The sequence below is a fragment of the Oenanthe melanoleuca genome, chromosome 2 (assembly GCF_029582105.1).
Source record: "Oenanthe melanoleuca isolate GR-GAL-2019-014 chromosome 2, OMel1.0, whole genome shotgun sequence".
Taxonomy (NCBI): domain Eukaryota; kingdom Metazoa; phylum Chordata; class Aves; order Passeriformes; family Muscicapidae; genus Oenanthe; species Oenanthe melanoleuca.
The window spans coordinates 92,569,875-92,591,219 of record NC_079335.1 but is presented as its reverse complement, the minus strand read 5'-3'; the positions used below and the strand labels follow the sequence as shown (position 1 = coordinate 92,591,219).

The 21,345-nt window shown below is 36.6% G+C and overlaps 1 protein-coding gene across 2 annotated transcripts in view; it reads right to left on the bottom strand.

Annotated features, from left to right (window-relative positions):
• SLC9A3 (solute carrier family 9 member A3) overlaps positions 1–21,345 on the bottom strand; it is a 55,914-nt gene that overhangs the window by 24,943 nt on the left and 9,626 nt on the right. For both annotated transcript variants that reach the window (XM_056484784.1, XM_056484783.1), the window contains exons 2-3: positions 5,905–6,207; positions 1,064–1,224 (exon numbers count right to left, since the gene is read on the bottom strand). In XM_056484784.1, coding sequence (XP_056340759.1) covers positions 1,064–1,224; positions 5,905–6,207 — 464 coding nt within the window. The remainder of the gene's footprint in view (positions 1–1,063; positions 1,225–5,904; positions 6,208–21,345) is intronic.

Below are 21,345 nucleotides of genomic sequence, written 5' to 3'. Positions count from 1 at the left end.
TTTCCTTTTTCAAGGTAGTAACTCCACTGTTCCAAAGTTCTTCACAGGCTGTACTTTCTAGCTCTGGATCATACTTACTCTTCTGTTTTCTAGTCAATGAACGATCAAACTTTATTTTATTTGTAGACTGTTCATTTCACAGTAACAAAAACTCCTTTCCTTCTGAAAGCCAGTGATGTTGATACCTGAGTTCATCAGAGGTTTATCTTAATATTTCTTTCTGGCAATACCCCAGAAGTATTAATGATACAGATATCTAAGGGCAATTAGGTTTCTCTGGAAGCCAGACTATTGTTTTCTAATTCATGTGAACAGTTAGGCTGCTGCCAATGACCTTGGAGTGCTTCGCTTCCTTGGCTGCAAAAAGTCACTGAGCCTCATGAACATGTCTTACCCTCCCTTGAAGATAGGGGCAGGAAAAGAAAATTATTCAGAAGTGAATTGAAGCTGCACAGTAACGTGGTTGCACAGCCTTAGGACTTCCTGGCCCCTGACCACTAGCACTGACCTATAAAACTATTGACAATTTTATTTTGGGAAAAAAAATGTGTGAAAAGAAAAGGTGTCTCAATCAAAATTTAAGTATCAGTAGAAATATGGGATTCTTTTAGTCTATTAAAGACTTTCTAAATTAAAAATTGTTTGAGAAAAGAAGACAGAAACTTTCTGAAATGTCACACCATTTTTTTTCCAAATTGGCTCTTTGTTATATATCTGCTTGATAAATATCAAGTAAAACTGAGTAAAACTGAGGGAGAGGGCATAAACACTTTGAAGAGTGTTCTCTCTCTCTCTCTCTCTCTCTCACTGGCTGAGGTACGCATGTAAATTATGGGCATAACACAAATATGGAAAAAATATATGTGCATTAAAAAATAACAGCAAAGGACATTAGCTAAAAATCCCTGGAACTAATTCCATTAAGTTGTGAAAGCCTACTTAAGCAGCAAAGGCAAATAAAACATGCACTCCTGAAACTGCATTTGCATTTGTGTTTTATGTCACTTACCAACTCCAAAAAACTTCCATGCTCAAACATCTTTGGGATATATAATTTACTTACCACAGTTACAGCATCATTCAGAAGTGATTCTCCAAAAACAATGATGAATAGAACTTCATTGACGTGGACTTCTTCAAAAACTGCCAGAACAGCTACAGGATCCACAGCAGCAATTAAGCTGCCAAAGAGGAGGAAATCCAGCAGCCCAGACTTCAATTCACCTTCAAAAACAAAGCAAACAAATTATAAGCAGAATAATCTCTGTGTTATCAATAATAATGACAGACTGTGATATTACAGTTAATGCCAAATACTGGAAAATAGAGATGCCAAGGTATCAACTGGAAAACACATTACAGTGTCTACTTAAAAGTTCTGCACTGAGTTCTGTTGTATCCTACAAGTTTTGTTGGATTCAGCATTGGCCCATGTGGATTAAAGTTGTTTCTGGAAGCAGGACCAGTACTGGCCTGCTCTTGTGGCAAGACAGTTCCAGATCTAAACTGACTTTTTATTTGTGTGTAGCATGGTTTGTCTAACTTGACTAAATTATCCTAGGATAAGTGAGAATTCACAAGATGTTAAGAGGACCATACCAGCACTTCTGAAGTAAATGTTCCAAAATATTTCATGTCACAGGTCAACTTTGACTTTTGGTCACTAAGAACTGCTACAGTGTTGTTCAACTGCACTCAGAACAGCTGAAGACCAATTGTGGCCCCCTTACTCACTGGTAGGAGTGGTTAAGCCATTTGTTCCCAAATTAGGTTTCATGAGGCTGTTAAATTGTCCACAAGTGGACCATAAAAATAGATGAAGGACCGAAATGTACCTCTACATGTTTGTACTGTAGCCCCTTAGGAATTTTGGCAATGATTTCAAAAGTTTTGAAACTGCAAAACTCTGGTGACAGTGTAACCCGGTATTTTTTTAACTTTCTTTTAGTCATTAAGGTTATTTTGTTCAGTTATGCAAACAGACCAAGGCAAGCATTCACTGTCATTTTATAAGTAGCAGAAAAGACAGAGCCACAAAAAAGACTTCGCTCAGCTTCCTTAATACCTTCTTCATGAAATCAAGAGTGGAAACCCTGTCATTTTTTCTGGGGAAAAGATTTCTGAGCAGTAAAATTCCCTTTGTGTTCATTAACAGATGGAGAGGAAACAAGGCTTATTAAGAGGTAATGGTGCCAAAAATTATGAGGAAGGGCAAAAAAAGGAACAGGTTGAGGATTCGTTCATTAAAACACAATGCAGAGGCCCATGCCCAAAATTATCAGGCTGATTTCTACAGGTAAAGAAGGAATTCATCTAATTAAGTAGTCTTGAAGCATGAGTCAGACAATGACAGTCAGTAGCCGTAGCCACAGGATCAGTAGAGCCTGTAAGGTACTTCCAGAACAACATGGCCACCCCTCCAGAAAGAGCTCTGAAAGGAAATTTTTCAAATTCAAAATGGTTTTTGCTTAGTATTTAATTGAAACAGAAACCAGATTCCAAATATTTTTGATACAAAATGGCACAGGCTTATTTACTCAAGAAAAGGATGCTTATATGGGCAGTCAGAGAGATGAGTAGACAACACCCTGTTATATGTGACAATGCCCAATATTCTGGTGGAGTTATAAACGTGTATATTCTCTTAGCTGCTATCTGCCAATCAGAACATCTACAAGGTTTCCATACAGTTTGTAGGGATCTATGGCCCTGAAAACAGAACTTCATAGCTTGCACAGATGTATGAAAACCTTGGTTTTTTAAAGCAGATAAGCAGTCTAGCTCGCACTTGGACATACCGTGCTGTGAGCAAGGACTGAGCCTATCAGTTTTAGCGTGCGAGTGGGGTTGAGGCCTGACCTTCAGTCCATGCCAAAAATTCTGAGAACAGCCTTGAACCTAAATCTAAGCAATGGTTCCACCTAATGTTGTCCTTCTCAGGCAGACCTAAGGAAGGAGCAAGCCCAATGACAATAACTATCAGGTAATAGGGTATAATAGAACTTATGGTTTAAAAATGAATTGGCTCACTGAGATTGCTTATCTTTTTTATGTGTTACCAATTATAATCATTGGTACATTCTTTGAAGACTTGCAAAGCTAGTAAGCAAATATTTATGGGGAGATTAGGACACATCTATAATTCCTACAAAGCACTGTTGAGAGGACTGGAGTTTCTAAATCAGACTTTGATTTAGAGTAATAACAGCAGTTTATTTTCAATTTGTATATGACCATGGCTTTCTCCAGCTCATCAGTGACACCTGACCAAGATAAGTTCACCAGGCCCAATTTAAGACTTATAGACACACTCAGCATATTGCAGCTATGACCTAGATTGTACAGGAAAAACTGTTCTAAGCATTAGTCACAACCACAATACTGCAAGTGTTTGTTCTCTGGTGGACAGTGAACAGTTCGCTGCAATAAGCCTGGAAGACTTAGTATTACATAATTCTTCCTGTTCTGTGGAAGCAGACTGATATGACTGATGGTTAACAGTTAATCTTGTCTTTGTATTTCAGTTCTAAAGAAGGACTTCTTCATCATTATCACCTTCTTCATTTTCCTTACGCAAATTATAATATCTGCAAGGGTTTTCAATGCCAATGAAGATATGGTTTTGTTTATTTATATAGGAAATCTATGCAATCCAGTTTAGATTATGCACTCCCATATTGGTGGACAGTACTACAGGCCCATTGAATGTCAAAGTTAGAAGTAATTTGGTTTTAGTTCATCTTAATCTGTAGTGGAATTACATTTCTACATTTCAATTATATTACTTTTAGGATTATTCACTTCAATTGTAGAACAAGCAGGACATAAATACATATAAACCACAGAACTTCAACCGGAAGGTGCTATGAATGCTTCTGGAAACAAAGTAACTCAGCATTCTCTTATCTTCAGCGAGTAAAAACAGCAAGGTTTTTCACAAAGTGTGGTGGCTAGATCTTGTTAACCTCTTGGAGGTCAACACAATAGATTTAGTGGATTCGTAAGTCTGTGTCATGTAGATATTTTAGACTCCTACTCAGCTTTGCTGGAGAATGACATAGTTTGAATCAGGGACAGACAGCCTTGTCTGGCCTTTTTCACAGCTGAAATTAGAACTCTTGTAGGTCTTCGTGGCAAAGACAGGTCCCCACAGTACACCAATAATGCTCTTTCTAAGCATTAGTTTTGACAGACATGCCAGTTTATTGTTCGCCTTTATTGACATCTCCATACTTCTCTTGTAGAGCTTCAGCTGTGACCTATGGTAGGAGCTGGTTCTCCTGTGTAGCTGTAAGTTCAGAGTTCCAGTATACACTGTCACTAAAAGATTTGCACACTGATGAAGAAGGACATGTAACCATCAGAACCAGCTTTCTCAGTTAGTCAAGAGCTGTTTGCAGATTGGGAGGAGAAGAATAATTTAGGTCAATTTTTCACCTAAAATAAAATTTTTCTGAAACAGTCCATTTCTCCATTTCATATATTGTAAGGAAATCAACCCTTTCCCTCTAATGATTTATAGCAACATATTTTTTTAAAGTAATTATCATACATTTTATTTCCCAGAACAGGATTTTAAGAAAATATTTTTGGTGATATTTTTTAAATTGTTCCAAGCATCTTGGATATTTAAATAAAGAAATCCTTTTCCAATCTGAAGTGGCAATATCCTTGTTATATATTTTCTTCCTGAAAACCTGATTTTAATGTAAATGTGATATTGCACATGGAATATATATAATATATTGCTTAAAGCACAGTAAACCTTATATCTACCTAAATAAGCCAAAGATTTTTGCATCTGAGCTCTCACTTTTGTATCTTCTAAAGAAAATATTGTTCCTTCTAAAATAGGAGTTATAATAAGTTAAACATCTAAAATGTATCTATCATAGCTGTCTATATTACAAACATCAGCAATTACATAACATGAGTCTTAAATGAAAGTCTGTGGAGATTAAATTCTGCTGTTCTGCGCCTCTTCTAGCACCCCTGTGCCCTTATATCATGGTGTAATTAAGACAAAGTGTGTCTTAGACTCACAGAATGGTTTGTGCTGTAAGGGACTTCTTACACCCTCCAGTTCCACTGCCTGGGACACCTTCTGCTAGACCAGGTTGCCCAGAGCCGATCCAACCAGGCCTTGACCATTGGATTTGTCATCTAGGAAACTGTGTATCAGCCACTCTTTCAAGGCCCTTTGGACTGCTCCCATTGAAAAGGCTTTTTTCTTCTTCTTTCTTTTTTTTTTTTTTTTTTTTTTTTTTTTTTTTTTTTTTTTTTTTTTTTAGTAAGACATCTGCTACTTCATTCTGTAAAACTTCTTTAGTTATGATTTCCAGACTCAGAAAATGCAAAAGAGATGTGTAGATGGGTCATGCATATACACCCATTCAGTGGATAACACTTATTATAAATAATATATATTTGTACTAATAACAATAAATGCATTATACATAATAACAATAAATAAATAAAAACAAGTACATAAAAACATTTATTATTTTATTAACACTAAATATAACACATATCACTAAAGCTGACTTCAGGAAGACACTTCTATTTCAGAGTAACTTTTAAAGTTTCTATCATAGCAGAAAGAAACAAGCCCTTTAGTGTGTATTTTGTCCAGATGTCTATTAGCAGAAAGAATCCTGAGTTTCATCCTGAGAATGTACACACACTTTTAGAGCAAGACAATATAAGAGACATGGATTCAACTAGCTTTTATACCTTCCTTAGGGAACATTTTTCAGGTCATTCTTAAATTTGACAAAGATATTACAAACTGCTCCCATTAAAACTGAATTTTTCTTCTGGAAAGAATTGTTTAATTGTAACTTACCACCCTCTGACAGTACATACAGTGGCATTTGTAATTGTGCCTTCACAGATCGAACTTACCCATTATTCCTGTCAGATAGACACCGTAGAGGGATAAACCAGTTGTGGCAGCATTCCAGACTGTCCCAATGACAGCATACAAAAGGATGGAGCCAAGATTTCCAAAGAACAATCTATTTGGCATAAAATATCCAGCATCCAAAACAATGGGGGGCAGCAAGTAGAAGAAAAATACAGTTGGTGTCAAGGAGAAGGAGGCAATGTGATCTGCTGCCAATACAATGCCACCGAGGAAAACACCAAGGACAATGAGCAGAGCACTTTCTGGAACCACCCGAGTGACTTTGTGGGACAAGTGGAAAACTGCAAAGAAACACGAAAACAGTGAGTCAGAAATGAAATGGAGAAACAATTTGAGCAACAACTGTTGTTAGCTGGCAATTTTGACTCCACACAAACTTTTTGCTTTCATTGTGATTAGACCCAAAAGCATGCATGGAATGCTTGGGATACAGACTCTTATAGAATTAAAAAAGTAGATCTTCAGATTTTTTCTAGCATATTTTAACTTATAAGAAACCAATATTCCATGACATTTATATCCTTCATTGGATTATCTTCTCTTAACAAGATCTATTTAGGGAAAGATGATGTTCTGTGCAAGAAAAAAAAAGTAAGTGCAAGGCTGAAAAGCAAAAGGGAAGTCCTGGAACTGTATGATATTATGGTTTATTTCTGTAAATAAAAATACACATCCAACCTTCTAATGACTGTCTTCAAAAATGATCAGTTTATTAGCAGGCTTATTGGAAGATGTGATAAGGATGATGAAAGAAGAGTTTCAAGAGAACTCTTTTTAAATTTATAAAGAATGTTCTGATAATGAAGCCTGCAGCAGGAACAGAATGAAGCTTATATCCTGGGACATTCCTTTTGAACTTTTTCTTTAAGATGCCCCTAATAAGGATTTCTCATAATTCAGAGGCTTTCTGAAGGAACGGAGGCTTTAGTGGTTCCTTCAAATATGTATTTGTAGGGAATGGTTGTGCAACAGGCTGCTTTCTTTTTTATAAGGTACATACAAAAAATGTGTATGTTATAATAATCTGTAAAATCTGTTAAGAAAGACAAACAGTATATGGTATCTATCACAGCAAAACATGTAATGGTAGGGTGTGGTAAAACTATTAAATTAGCCAATAATTATAAGGAGGGAAAATTACTGAGTGCCATGAGCAAATCTAAAGGGCACAACCAGACAGAAAAACCAGACTGTTCAAGGTGACAGAAACACAACTAAGACAGCAAACATGTGTGGCAACATATATTGAAAATGCATTTCTTAGGTATCAGATAAAAGAAGATGAAAAAGCAGAGAGAAGAACAGAGAGAAGTCGCGTCTACAAAGAAAGATGAAACATAAAATAGGAGGAAGAGGCAGAAGTGTTTGATAATAAGGACAGGTGGTTTAATTGTCTTTCTAGGGATTTCTGTAAGCTTGTCCTTCAGTTTATCTTAAGTAATGATGTGTCCCAGATGGCCTGAACCCTGGTACTTTGTGAAACTGACCCAATAAATGTGGCTTTACCTACATGGCTTTGTGTTGAAAATGTGATATACACATCAGGAAGAAAATTTAAGTAAAAGCCCTTAAGTTTCTCCTGGTTTGAACATCAGCTGTGTTGAAGCTGTTACAGTGCTAATGCAATTTAGTTCAGAACTAGTTTGGACAAGAGCCCATCATTACAAATTCCAGACTTTTTAAGCCATAGTGGAAGAATCTTTCCTATGATCATGCAGAGATCTTAGACCAGGTTAGTTTACTGGAAGACCATTGTTTTTGTCCCCATCCAAGTGTTTGTCCTTGTCAAACATTTACTAGTTACCTTTTAGAGTGTTTTAAGGGCCCCACTCCTGAACTGTCAGCTTTTGCCTTGGCTGCATCTAAGAGGCACCATCCATCATTACAGCAGCCCCACAATAATGTGGTTCCTTAAGTCATAGAACCTTCATGGTCCCATCAGAATAGAAAACACGAAAGGAAAAGTGACCACAGCCTCCCTATGCCAACAATGAGCATGAATGTAGATGTTCCTGAGTGTTTGTAGACAAGGCTTGGAAACATGTTAGAACACAGCTAAAATGTGGGATTAATACAAAAGCAATCAGACAGGAAAACAAACTGCATTCAGTGAAGCTGACTAAGTTGTGCCAGCTTTCTATGTCATCCATGTCATGTAATCAAGAGATGAATAGCACTTCACAGAAACAAACACTCTGGTTTTTCTGTTCGTTTCCTCTCTTTGTTATAAAATCCCTTGGACTTGCATTAAAAAGGAAGAAGAGAGACAAAATTAAACGAAGAAAAATAAACTAGCTATTATTCCATGTGTACAAATTGTGGCATTTAGCTTCTCAAAAATCTTTCCTACTAGTAATTCTTGATTCCTTGAATTTCCAGTCAGTGAATTATCAACTAATTTATCACTTCACAGAGAGGGGATTATCTCCTTATCCCTGAAAATGAATGCTGCTGAGCTAGTCTTACTAACCAAAGTCTGTTTTTCCTACACTTACGTTAGCAGATAAGCCATGCCTACAAGAAGTTAAAAATTTTTAAATGAACTTGTAAAGATTTTTTAAAACTAGGTATTTGGGAAAAAACAATGTCCAGCTAAAATTTCATGTTTTGTAGAATTCTCCCCTTTAAAACCAAAACCAGTTTTGAATGTTGGAAAGTAAATCTGATTTTGGTTATAACATTGTCTACTCCTAAAAGCCACATTTTCCCAGTGAATCAGCTCTGTCTTATCTGTCTCTGTCCCCTTTAACTCCAACCCACTGATTATCTGTACCAGATTTTAATATTATCAGCAATAAATACTTCTACTCTGTTAGTTTAAGGATGCAGGCCATGGACAGGAAAGTTTTTGCTTGAATGGACTCTAGAGAAGCCTCTTTTCATTTTTGTATTTGGCCCAAGCAAAATCTGAAAACCAGACTGTATTACTTTTAGAATAATTGCCTAGCTAACTTTTCAGGCAGAGAGCATTCTATATGATTATCAGAAATATGTCTATAAGCATAGAAATACATAAAAGGAAAATACCACAACTGATGAAATTCAGTAAAGAAATCAACAAAATAGCTTTGGACTGAGATGCAATTGGAACTTAATATTTGAGCTCATATTTGAACCTACACAGATTTTTTTTTTTTTCTGTCTATGTGTATATAATATATTTATTCAAGATTGTACATTATGAGCAGTTATTACATTTGTGGAATTTGATAGAGATAGATTAATTCCAAATTAATCTATTAATTAACTTCTTAATGTTTCTTTTTGTAATTCATTATTCTGAAGCAATGTCTCTGATTTATTCTGAGATAACGATAGCACTTCCTTTTCATAAAGTTTGCCTTTACTTGTTTGAAAGAGATCCAAAAGCTGTCCCACAAAATGAATTGTGTCCCCATGACAAAGTAGAAGCTTTAATTACACCTAAATGTCTAACATGACTAGGTGTTTCACCTGACTGAGGAGCAAAATACAATCTAGCAAGGTTTGTAAACTCCTAATGGACAAGGAGTTTAGTTTGATTCTGATGTGAAAGAAATTTCAGCTATCAGGAAGGATTATAGCATGCAGTGCTGCTCAGATAAATTACTATGTGACAGAACCAGAGATGAAATTGTCTGTTTTCATTCCTGTTAATAAGGAAAAGTACATCAATATATTTGAATAGAGAGAGGGAAAGGGTAAAGGAAGAACACCTGTAGACAGTTCATGGCATAAAAAAAATAACTGCACAGGGCAATTTTGTGATATATATAAATTTTAACATCTAACATTTTAACATTTAGCATTTGGAATTCTTCTACCTAAGTCTAGATACAATATTAAATAAAAAGTTAAACATATGCCTCCCTTCCAGTTCATCCTACATCTGGTTTGAAAGTGTGTTGGACTGGCTACGAGGTGAACTGTGTTTAAATTCAAGCTGAGCATCACGAAATTAGAAGCTTTCTATAAAATTAAGAAGTAGTTGCACAGTATAAACATCCTGTGATTTTTTTCAGATGCTTCCTTTGAGATCCAGGAAAAGGAGCTGTAGCATTTAAGCTATTTGATGAGAAAGACAAAACAAATTAGCAATCTATGATGTGATGGCTGGAACCACTTTTTTTGACTCAAGAATGAAACACACTTTAAGAAGTAAGTTGGGATTTATGGTCTTTTATAAATGCAGTAACTTAGATTAAATCCTTTGGTGGAATTTATAGCATTCAGTGAATTATCTCTTGCTTTCTAAGACCATCTGCTACTGCTTTGGAAGATGTGATTCAGCAGAATAAGCTTTTTCTCACTTACTCAAAGAAATAAAGAAAGGAAGACTGGTTAAAAGAAAGAAAAAATAATTTAATAATAATAAAGAAGAGATAGTGTGGAATTAATTTTCAAGCTGTAACATTTGTAGGCACTTAAAAATTTTCTGAAGTAGGATTTTCATTTTTTTAAATGATCTCTAACAAAACCTATTTTAATCAATATTGATTTTTCTTATCAAAGCAAATATTTTAATAGATCTAGATTAGATTATATCTAGATTTTTTTCCATTCTTTCCAACTGAAGTGAACAATTTAGGATAGATTTACAACCTTTTGAAAATACAGCACTGCAAAAACAAAAATCTGAAACTACCTATTTAAAATACAGCTAAGTTTCAGGATTTGTGCAGTCATTTCAACAATAAGTCAAATAAATAATTACCTTTCCATTAACTTTGATAGTGTAAAATCAGGTCTCTGAAACCAGTGAAACTATTTTTGCAGCTAATATCACTATTCCAGCCAATCACAAAACCTACTGCACATGCACAGTGCACAACGTGTCATCCAGAGAAATCAAGAATTGACCTGTAATAATGATGATAATTCTCTGAGGATTTTTTTCCTATGTATCTTTGGATAAAATCCAAGGACTAAAAAAAAAAATTTAGAAAATTAAAATATGGTCAGCCTTATCATTTCCATAGTTTCTGTAAAAGCATAGATATGAATCTCCAAACATTTCTGAGCTCCTCCTATCAGACCTGCTTAGTGGCAGGTCTGAGGTCTCCCATATGCATTTTTGCTGGTGGTTCAAATGTGCACTTACACTACCTTAGTCTGTTTTCCAGTTCTGACTTTTTATTTTCGCTTAAAAGGTGGAAGTTATCGTACCTTATCAAGCCATGGGTGCTTCTAATTGGACCTCCAAGACTTGATTCCCTGTAGCTGTTGAAAACCCTTGCCATTGACCAAAGGGAGAGCAAAACACTGCAAGCTACTTTGTGCTTTTTTACTTTTCAGAAATGCAAGTCACAGTATCTCCAAGCAGCACACAATCAGATTTTTTTAATACCACACAAAAAACTTCTTAAGAGAAGACATAATAAATTGCACAGAATATTCTGCCCAAAAGAAATTATTTCCTCTAAACATCTTCAAGTAGTTGGACTCTGACTGGCAAGCATGAAATTTTTGTATCTTACCTTATCTACCTGTTAAAGTTCTCCTTAGCATTATAAAGGAATTCAATTAAAAAACTGTTTAGTTCTACCATTTTTGCAATGTTTTCAGTGGTGCTTTCTAGATACATGTTACTATTTAACACACACACACACCAGAAAAACAAACAAACAAACAAACAAACAAACAAACAAACAAACAAACCAAAAAAACACCACCAAGAGAAAAACAAAGAAAAAAAATTTCCAATAGCATACCTGGAAAAAAAATCTGCTTTGTCTTGCCTGTATGACAGCTCAAAGTATAGTTAAATACCAGTTTGTGACCTAAATTATATCAACTGAAGCTGGTCAGTAAAGTAGCTCAAAAGGCTGGAAAGCCCTGGTCCATTGTTACTATGCTGGTCTACCTGACTTAGGCATGGCCAAACCCTCTAAAATACAACACAGAGCATGGTTTTTCAAGAAAGGATCGTTTTGCTTCTCCCATGCCTAAAAGGCATGGATCCCTGGGCACTCTCCATAGTCCCACACTTTAGCCATAGCCATGGAGCAGGTCACAGCTCAGCCTAACCTGCTCCATCTGCCATTCCAAGAGAGGAGCTGCAGTGCTGTAGGAATGTGTGTGCTGTATGGCCCAGACAAGCCCCTGCAAGAGGTTCATGGTATAGGAACTGTCTGTAGATACTGGGACAGAGACAACTGTGTATTTTCTATTATTTTTCCCCTGCTTGGGTTTTTTTTAATCTGCAAACTCCTTTAAAAGAGTAATGTAGATTAGATTAGATTAGATTAGATTAGATTAGATTAGATTAGATTAGATTAGATTAGATTAGATTAGATTAGATTGTTTGGAGATTGTTTCACATTAAACTGTATAAGTAGGAGCACTGACATCTAAAAAGCAGCTGAGCAGTCACTGTGTTTTACAATTACTTATCACTTTTGGTTTACCAAGAGTTTCATATAATCACTGATCTTAATTGGCTTCCTCTGGTGTGTCCTCATGATATTGAGGGTAGTCAGTGTATGCCAGTCCCAGTCTGTGCATCACCTAGTCCAGACTAACAGTGATTTTTTCTTGTAAAATGGACAGCACAGAATCCTTAGCAAACTTTCCAATGCAATGGTTTAGAAAATTGCTTAACAATAATGACCGTTAGTGTTTCACTTTCTAATTATGTGGGTGGTTTTATAAGTAGCTCTCTTCAAGGCTACTGTTACTTTGTCTTCTGTTTATTGGGTAAATTTATTTACACATCTACCACTTCAATCTCAAATTTCTACATACATTTTGCTGATAAGTCTAATCTCTACGTACTCCACTCTTTACTAGGAGAAGGTTTTTGATACCATTTCCTGTTTAATTAACTTTTACTTGTTTATAATTATCTTTTATGGTTCCCTTTAATTCTCAACCGTTATGCCACCTTCTAGTTCCCCAATTAACTTCTTGCACATGCTGTAGCATGTGACTTGATTTCTTAATACTCTCAGGTCTTTCATTTTCTGATCTATCCTTGTAATTTTTATAATTCTCACAGATGCAACAGTTTTGCATTGCCATCAGTTGTGCTGGATCTCCTCGTTAAAATGGCTTTCATGACTTGACTTCCTGAGTTTCCTACTTTAGCAAACACAGCATTTCTTGCCTGTGCAACCATAGGCACACCTTTCAACTAACTACAGCTGCTTAAGTAGCTTGCACAGAATATCTGGGAATTCTCATCAAGAACCATAAGTACTAGAAGGGCTAATTGGCTGTTTATCCAGACCTTTATTATCACACCATCACATTAAATGGTCCTCATTTCAGAGGATTATTGGTCCATCTAAGTCTATGTGAAGGTACACCACCAGTCCTCATCACAGTTAAGAGACTTCATTCTGATTTCTAGCCTGAATTTGTCCACAGCTATTTTATGTGCATTTTCTTTTGTGGGAGTGATGTAAATTTTCTTAAATGGCTGGCTTGCCTTAATATTAGTTCCTTGATTTCCTATGATATAAACAGAGAGGAAAACACACTGTCTTTTTGTTTCTTGTCTCTGTTTTTTTTAAAGTAAACTATTTCTTTTCAGTCTTCAACTCTTGTGTATTTCAATCTGAGTTCACCTTTGTGGATTCGGAGCCAGCAGAAATATAGACAGCATTCTGCATGACTCATAGTGGAAGTGGGTCCAACAGCATTAATAATTTCCTATCACAATCTATAGTTCAGCAACATCCTGGATTCTTTATCACATTGGTGACTCACAGTCACCCTGTATTCCCCTTCCCATTCTCGTGTCAATTCTTCTCATGGCCTCTGAGTGAAATTGCCCTTGGTGTTACTGTATTACACCCCTTCCCCTAGTACTCAGGATTATATATTTTTCCTTGTACAGTAGCCAGATCTACATGAATACTGATAATGCCTGCAGAAATGTGTCACCAGAAACCTTCAGTAGCAAGGCACACTTCAGTGTGGTAAATCAAAAAGAGAGCAAAACCAAAGCCCTGCATAACACCAGTCCAAAAACTAAACTCTAGTGACTTTCTGTGACTGAAAAATAATCCTCTTATAGTTTCATACTTTTACCTCATCTTATCTTTATCCACACAGAAACTATTTTACCCTGTCATATTTGCAGATTAATTTAGGCTTAAATCAAAGAAAAAAAAATCTTCCATTGTGTTCTAAGAGAGGTTCAGTTGAAGCAAGGATTCAAAGCATTAGAGAATTGCATTTCTCGTCTGTCCAGGAAGTGTTTGGGCAGATTCGTCAGAACTGAAACTGATCATTATTATCTATATTTGCCTTTCTAATCTTTATCAACAGTGTGCTCAGTTCTTTTTTTCCTGCTCAGGAGACTGATATCATATTTTATAGTCCTTTGGATTCTGTTCTGTGGACCTTGCAACAACAAAACAAGTGTTGCGAATTGATGTTGCCATTTTGAATTGTTTATATACAATGGGCAAAAATCTCTTAAGAAAACAGATTTTAAAGATTTCTTCTATCAATAATCCTTAGACAAACATGAGATTATTTTATTAATCAGTACCTTATGCTTTTACCCAATCTAGAAAAAATGAGAGATTTATTGAAAAAAACTTTGAGTTATTTTATATCTCAAGAAACTCGGAGATGTAATAGACATATATTGTACAACAAGAGGTAAAAGTCACTTTTGGTATTGGATCTTGGTACTGCCTTAAAATATACAACATGAGTATGCCAATTAATATTATTTATACTTAATCTTGGACATTTTTCCTAAGCAAGGCACAAAAGTCCTTCATAAGGAAGGACTGGTTTGAGTTTGGTTTAATCCAGCTCAAGAAAGCTCTCTTTATTTGGCACACATGTAATGGTCACCATTTACAAAGCGTACAGCATTGTAATGAGCTCATTAAGGAGGAGATTTTAGGCAGCTGTTCTCTGTAGGTGAACAATTAACAAAATATGTTAGCAATTAAAAATGTAACCAACATACAGGTCAAGGTTCTCAGCTGATAGGTCATAACCTAATAAGATAGCCTCCAGTCAAATTCAAAGAAGTGTGTGAGTAAGCAACTATTACCTCTATTAGCACTTAGAACATAATGAAGTTTAAACGGGCACAGTTTATCATAATTATGCTAAATAGTTCTTTTTTGAAGGAGCAGTCCCACTGCAGTGCAAGTGTGGTAGCATTCAGTTCCTTATGGAACTGAATGGCACTGAAAGAAAAATGGGAACAGTCAAAAATAATATTTCAAAATGAGAGCAAAGTACACATTAGAAACACCTTGAAGTATGGTAGAGGATATAAAACAGGACAGTAAAAGAATCGTAAAACTGCTTCACTTGCTATGTAAAGGTATTAAAATTGAGTTGCAATATATTGCAACTGCTCCAGCTTTAAAATTGTCTTCAAAGATTCACTAAAAGTTATTGACAGATAGGGAAAGCAGTTTTTTATTTTTAAAATATCAAACTATTTTCCAGTAACATGGGTTTAATAAAGAAATGCCAAGAACTGGGTTTCACACTATGAATTTTAGAATTTTTTTTCCTTTCAACTTCTATTTTAATATGATAAATTAATTGAAATGAAGACATCCTCATGGGAATGTTTTGGCATCTGCTCATAGAGATAAAAAACTGCAAGGGAATGGGTTACTAGTAATAAATGGAAGCAGTTGTTCTGTTGTATGATAAGTTGTGTAAGGAATTACCAAAGCCTGAATAAAAAAAAACCAGAACCAATTTTCCCTGGTTGAGGTCTACTGTACATGAAGAAAAAAATGAGGAAGAAATAATTTAAAGAATACCAATAGTAGCCTGAAACTCTGAAATTGTTCCTATATCATAAGGACTTTCTCTTCTTTCCCTGTGCTTCTTCCAGCAAGGCACAGTAAGGATTGTTGCTACTGGGAAGGGCATGAGGGACATAATTAAACCCTAAGGGCTAGGGCAAATAGCTATGAAGGCTGCTCCAAGTCATGGGGTAGGAAAGTGGTTTTTTTCAGGCACTGGCAGATTGGCTTGCTTCCTGCCCCTTACATTCCACCCTGGTAGGATTTTAATTAATACAAGTGGAATAGCCTGGAATTACAGTGGAAGAATTCCTGATTACAGCAGTAAATTAAGTAAGTATTACGGTATTTGAATTCACTAGCAATGCAAACAGACAATAAAAAAACCCAACCAAACAGACATGTCAAGTAGACCTTGCTTAAAACTGAAAATAAATGCAATTTGAGAGAATTAACTAAATATGCCAGGCTAGTTTCCATTGAAAGTAAATACTACTGCACCCTTTGAAAACTTCAAAGTTTTGCCAGTCATACGTTGGAGGAGCCTCCAGCAGCTTGGTAAGAGAAGAGTTTCATGGTGGACTACAACTTATGCACATAATTTCAGAAACTCAAATATATTTTTTATATGTGCTAGAAATTTGGTCATCTCAGATTTTCTAGGTGAGATTTTTAACCAAGTTAAAAATACTTTTAAGAAACACTCCCTGTTGACATAAGGTGTCTGGGATGACGACAGATGTCTCTTCCCAAGCTCAACACAATTCAGTCTAGAAATCCACTTGTATCCCAGGCTGCACCCAAAGCAGCATGAGCTGCAGGGCAAGGGAGGACATTCTGCCCCTCTTCTCCTGCTGGGTGAGACCCCAGTGAGCTGCAGTTCTGCATCCAGCTCTGAGGTCCCCAGCAGAGGAAAGGTATGGACCTGTTGGAATAGGTCCAGAGGAGGAACTAAGTTGACCATAGGACTGGACAACTCCTGCTATGAAGGCAGAATGTGAGAGATGGAGTTGTTCAGCCTGGAGACTTTATAGCACCATCCAGTACCTAAAGGGGAACTGCAAGAATGCTGGAGAGGAACTTTTCCTATGGACACACAGTGAAAGGACAAGGGGAAAATGGCCTTTAGCTGAAGGAAGGTAGATACTAGGAAGAAATTCTTTGCTATAAGGGTGGTGATGCACTGGAACAGGTTTCCAGACTCCCAGTGGACTCCCAGTCCCTAGAAGTGTTCAAGACCAGGCTGGAGGAGCTGTAGGTAACCTGGTCTAGGGGAAGATGTGTTTGCCCATGCAGGAGAGCTGGGACAAGATGATCTTTAAGGTCCCTTCCAACCCAAGCCATTCTATGATTCCATGATTCTCTGGTTTTATAGGGCTGTGGAAGCGTCTCAGTGGATGGTTTATGAACCCAGAGCTTTGCCAGAAAATGGAGAAGCAAGTAAAAACTTCTGTCTTTGAGAATGCTCTAGACATAACTTGTTCACTTGCCTGTTTCTCTGTATGCTACTGTGGAGAATACATTACGGAATTTACTTCATGACAGAATAGCTCTTTTAACATTAGTACTGCTAGTCAGAAAGAATATGGTAAAGAACTGAGCAAGGTGGCGTGTGGGGAAGAAAGAGGCAACAATTCTCGTGTTACAATAGTTACATAGTACTCTGTCTGTTAAGAAAACACCATTTTCACCAATCAAGCCTGTGAGTTTCTGAGTTAGGCAACAGAAAACAGGTGTGGGATGCTTTGTAACAGAATGCACTCATTCCTATCCATAAGAAAGTAAATTTGCTTAGAAATACAGATATGTGATTTATTTTCCTTTAGACTTAAGAGCAAGGTGCATTTTAGTTTATATCACTGTAATTTTTTTCTGCAAATGGCTCTGAGATACTGCTATCATTCAATGTGCTTTAGCATGACTTTTGATTTTCATCCCTACACTTCTCCAGTTAAGTAACACATTAACTCTCATACCTTCATTATCTCATTTGAGAGGTGATGTACACAATGGTAGCAGTAGGAGGAACTGTAGTTTAATTAGTGTCCTTATACTGCAAGGAAAATAACTTTGATGTTTTGAAATGCAGTAGGAAGGTGGTAAGACAGCTGTTTGTTTTCAGTTATGCATTTGTGTTTTGTAGTGCATACACAGGCAAAATGAGAAAGGACAGTGTGCAAAAGGAAGTTCACAAGGAGATTAGTTTAACATTATTTTCCACAGTGGAGAAATAAAAAGGAAGGGAACAAAACAACTGGCTAAAGCTGTATTTGAAGCCCAGCTCACAACTCAGACATTTTGGGTACTTAAGACGGCTCTTTATTTCAAGAAAAAAGAAAGGTAGAAACAGGACACAAATCCCTTCCTAAGTGAAAAAAATCCCAGAATGCCACATACATAGACTAAGCATGATTCTATTGTGTGATATATAGTTCAAAGCCATATCAACATAGAATTCTTTTCTTTGTACAAGAATGTGCTTTATATAGTCAGATCCCTTCCAACATGGGAAAAAGATTTTGCATATATTCCTAAAAATATCTGTGCAGAAATTAAACTTTGGGAGCAGTAAGAAGTCAGCATGAACCAAATATTACTAAACTATCCACAATAGTGCCTCTTATTTACTTTTATTAGCACATATATAAGAATTAAACTTCAGTTGAATCTTAAAGTGGTTAGGGTTTGAAGAGGCCTTTGAAGGTCATCTGCTCCAATCCCCTGCAATGAGTAGGGACATCTTCAACTAGACCAGGCTGCTCAAAGACCTGTCCAACCTGGCTTTGAATATTTCCAGAGACTGGGCATCTATTACCTCTCCAGTGTTTCACCATCCTCATCATAAAAAATTTCTTCCTTCTATGTAGCCTGAAAGATTCCTGAAAAACTAACCATTAGTCCTACTCCCATCCCAGCAGACCCTGCTAAAAACTGTGTCCTAGTCTTTGTTACAGACACCCTTTAAGTAGTGAAAGACAGCAATGAGGTTTCCCCAGAACCCTCCCTTCTCCAATTGAACAACCTGAATGCTCTCAGCTTGTATTGATAGGAGAGGGTGCTCCAACCTTCTGGTGATCTGAGTGGCCTCCTCTGCACCTGCTCCAAGAGATCCCTTTCCTTCCTGTGCTGAGGACTCCAGAGCTGGACACAGGCAGGCTCTCACCAGGGCAGAGCAGAGGAAGAATCACCCCACTTTGACCTGCTGGCCATGCTGCTTTTGATGGAGCCCAGGAAGCAGCAATAAAATAAAACAAGGAGCAATACCAATGCCAGTACAAGAAAAAAAGGTGACTGAGTCACATGTTATTGTTCACCCCTCACAGAAAACCCCCAGCAATGCACTGACCCCCTCAGCCTCACAACACAGAGTGGGAGCCCTCCCACCCTCCACAGAAAATAACTTGAGGGGTACAGCCATGCTCCTCCTGCCTACTGCAAAAATTAACCCTGTCCTGGCTGGATCCAGGATTCTGTGTTTTAGGCACTACAGCAGAAACCCTACCACTGGCAGTAGTACTGCTTTACCTCCCTTTAATCTGAAAGGATTTATCACATGAGGGCATCTTGACAAGATTCTACTGACTTTCAACACATTGGGGTCCTCCAAAACGTGACAAAAAGCACATGCTACACCAGGCTGCAAGAGGAAAATGTAAGACCATCCTCCTTTACATTTCCATAAGTCTTTCCTGACATGAGCCCTTCAGTATCCACACACAAGCTGAATTTCCTCTTACAGTGGCAGGTTTGTCTAGGACTGCTTTTAATCTTTACTCATAAATCACAATAAACAGAAGGGAACTTCATACTTCCTCCTGCTGTTTTTACATCCTCATACTTTCAAACACCAAACAGCATTATTCAAGTGAACATACCTTAAAAATTATGGTTTTTAGTAAGGTCAACTGTGCTGTATTCCTTAAGAAAGGCTGAAGAATTAAGATGCTTTATTGAGTGCTTGAAAGTAATAATTTTGTTTCAAAAAAATTTGGCTTTTCCCTTAATTACCATTTTCTTCAGCACAAGTATTCAAGACATGAAAACAAGATGTTCTTCTGTTTACTGAAAGGCTAGAGAACAAGAGGTTCAAATAAGATTAAAGTATTGTGTACTATGGAATTGCTGCTCTCCTTAAGTCAATGATAAATGTGACAGTCCTTTTTTTTTAAGCTCGTGTAAATTATAATAACCTCACCCTGAGATCAGAAAATGTCTGAAATTTGATTGAATCAACTTGAGTGGGGGAGGGGGATGGTGAATTACAAAATTATATTTTTGACTGACTTCAGTACTGTATCTACCATACTGAAAAAAATTAATTTAAATTTCTGAACTTGCTATTTTCTTTATTTCTAACAAAAATTTTGCAGGAGTGTTGAATTTTTGCCCAAAATTTTGTCAAGGAGAAAGTAACAAAACCAGCTTTCCTTTTCCAGACACTTCTACTGCATAAGCAATGTAAGTTTTCACTGGTACAAGTTTCAGTCTCTGTTACAGATGCTACACAAACACTTAGATATCTGGTCTGAGTGAGCTACTAACCTATCTTTTATTCTTGCCTTGAATCATAAGACTTTGCTTCGCGCAGCAACTGGCAGATCCAACTTCAAATAGCCCAGAAGATTTATAGAATCTTTGGGAGCAGGTAGAAGAGTAGCTCCCTCATTTAAAGGAACACTTAGAATGACATTGAGCCGAAAAAATTGATGCTGCCTATTTATTTTGAATAATAACAAATGCTGCCTGTACAGCAGATACACTGTACTCCACAGGATAACATGGAGAGCTACTGGATGAGTCCTCCTGAGGATAATTGCCCAAGAGTGAAAGCAATCCTCTTGAAGCTCAATAGAGCAAAGTCCCAAAAATCTTACATTGCTAACTAAGATATTATGATTAACAGATGTCTTGATAGAATCTGTCAGGTAGTAGTTTATGACAAAATCCTCTCAATGAATACAAGATATTTTAACAGAAAACCTTTAATCTAATCAATCTAATTCCAATGTTTTTATGCTTATGTAACAGCACCTTCATCTGTAGTTTCTTCTCATACCTGTTATTGTACTTTATTTTCAGTAGTGATCAGGGCACTTCTGAGTTCAAAAGTGTTCATTTTTCTAGATATAGACTATCTTTCTCAGCTCTCTACACCAGAAAGATTGTGCATGCAACTTCAATTAGTTTTTTCCTATTCAGTTATTTGTGATTGCTTTTCTACATGGCTTGTATGGTAGAAAGAGAAACAACAGATAAACATGAGAATAAACACAGCATTTAAGCATTAGTTCTACTTAGGAAAGAAAACACTATCCTCCACTAATGATCATCCACAGCAGCTGATCTGAGCAAGTAACTCTGTTCAAAATACCTTTATCTACAATTCAAAAATGTTTCTTGACAAAATACCATTCCATAATTGAAATGTCCTCCTATCCAGAGTCAGTTTTCACAGTCTTTTGTGAAGCGAAATTAAGTTAGCCAAATGAGTATCATTTTGGGAAGGAATAGACCATTATGGCCATAACTTTTAGGGTTCTTTTTTTAGGAGGACAAAGGCAGTCTTCTTCAGAAAAGCCCGTTAAAAATGGACAAACTGAGACAAGGTTGCAAAGTGCCAGTGTTGCAAGTGGAAGATGCAGGAGTAATAGCTTCAGAGGAGAGAGGAAAAGCACAGAGGTGTGCTTTTCTGGCATACAGCTT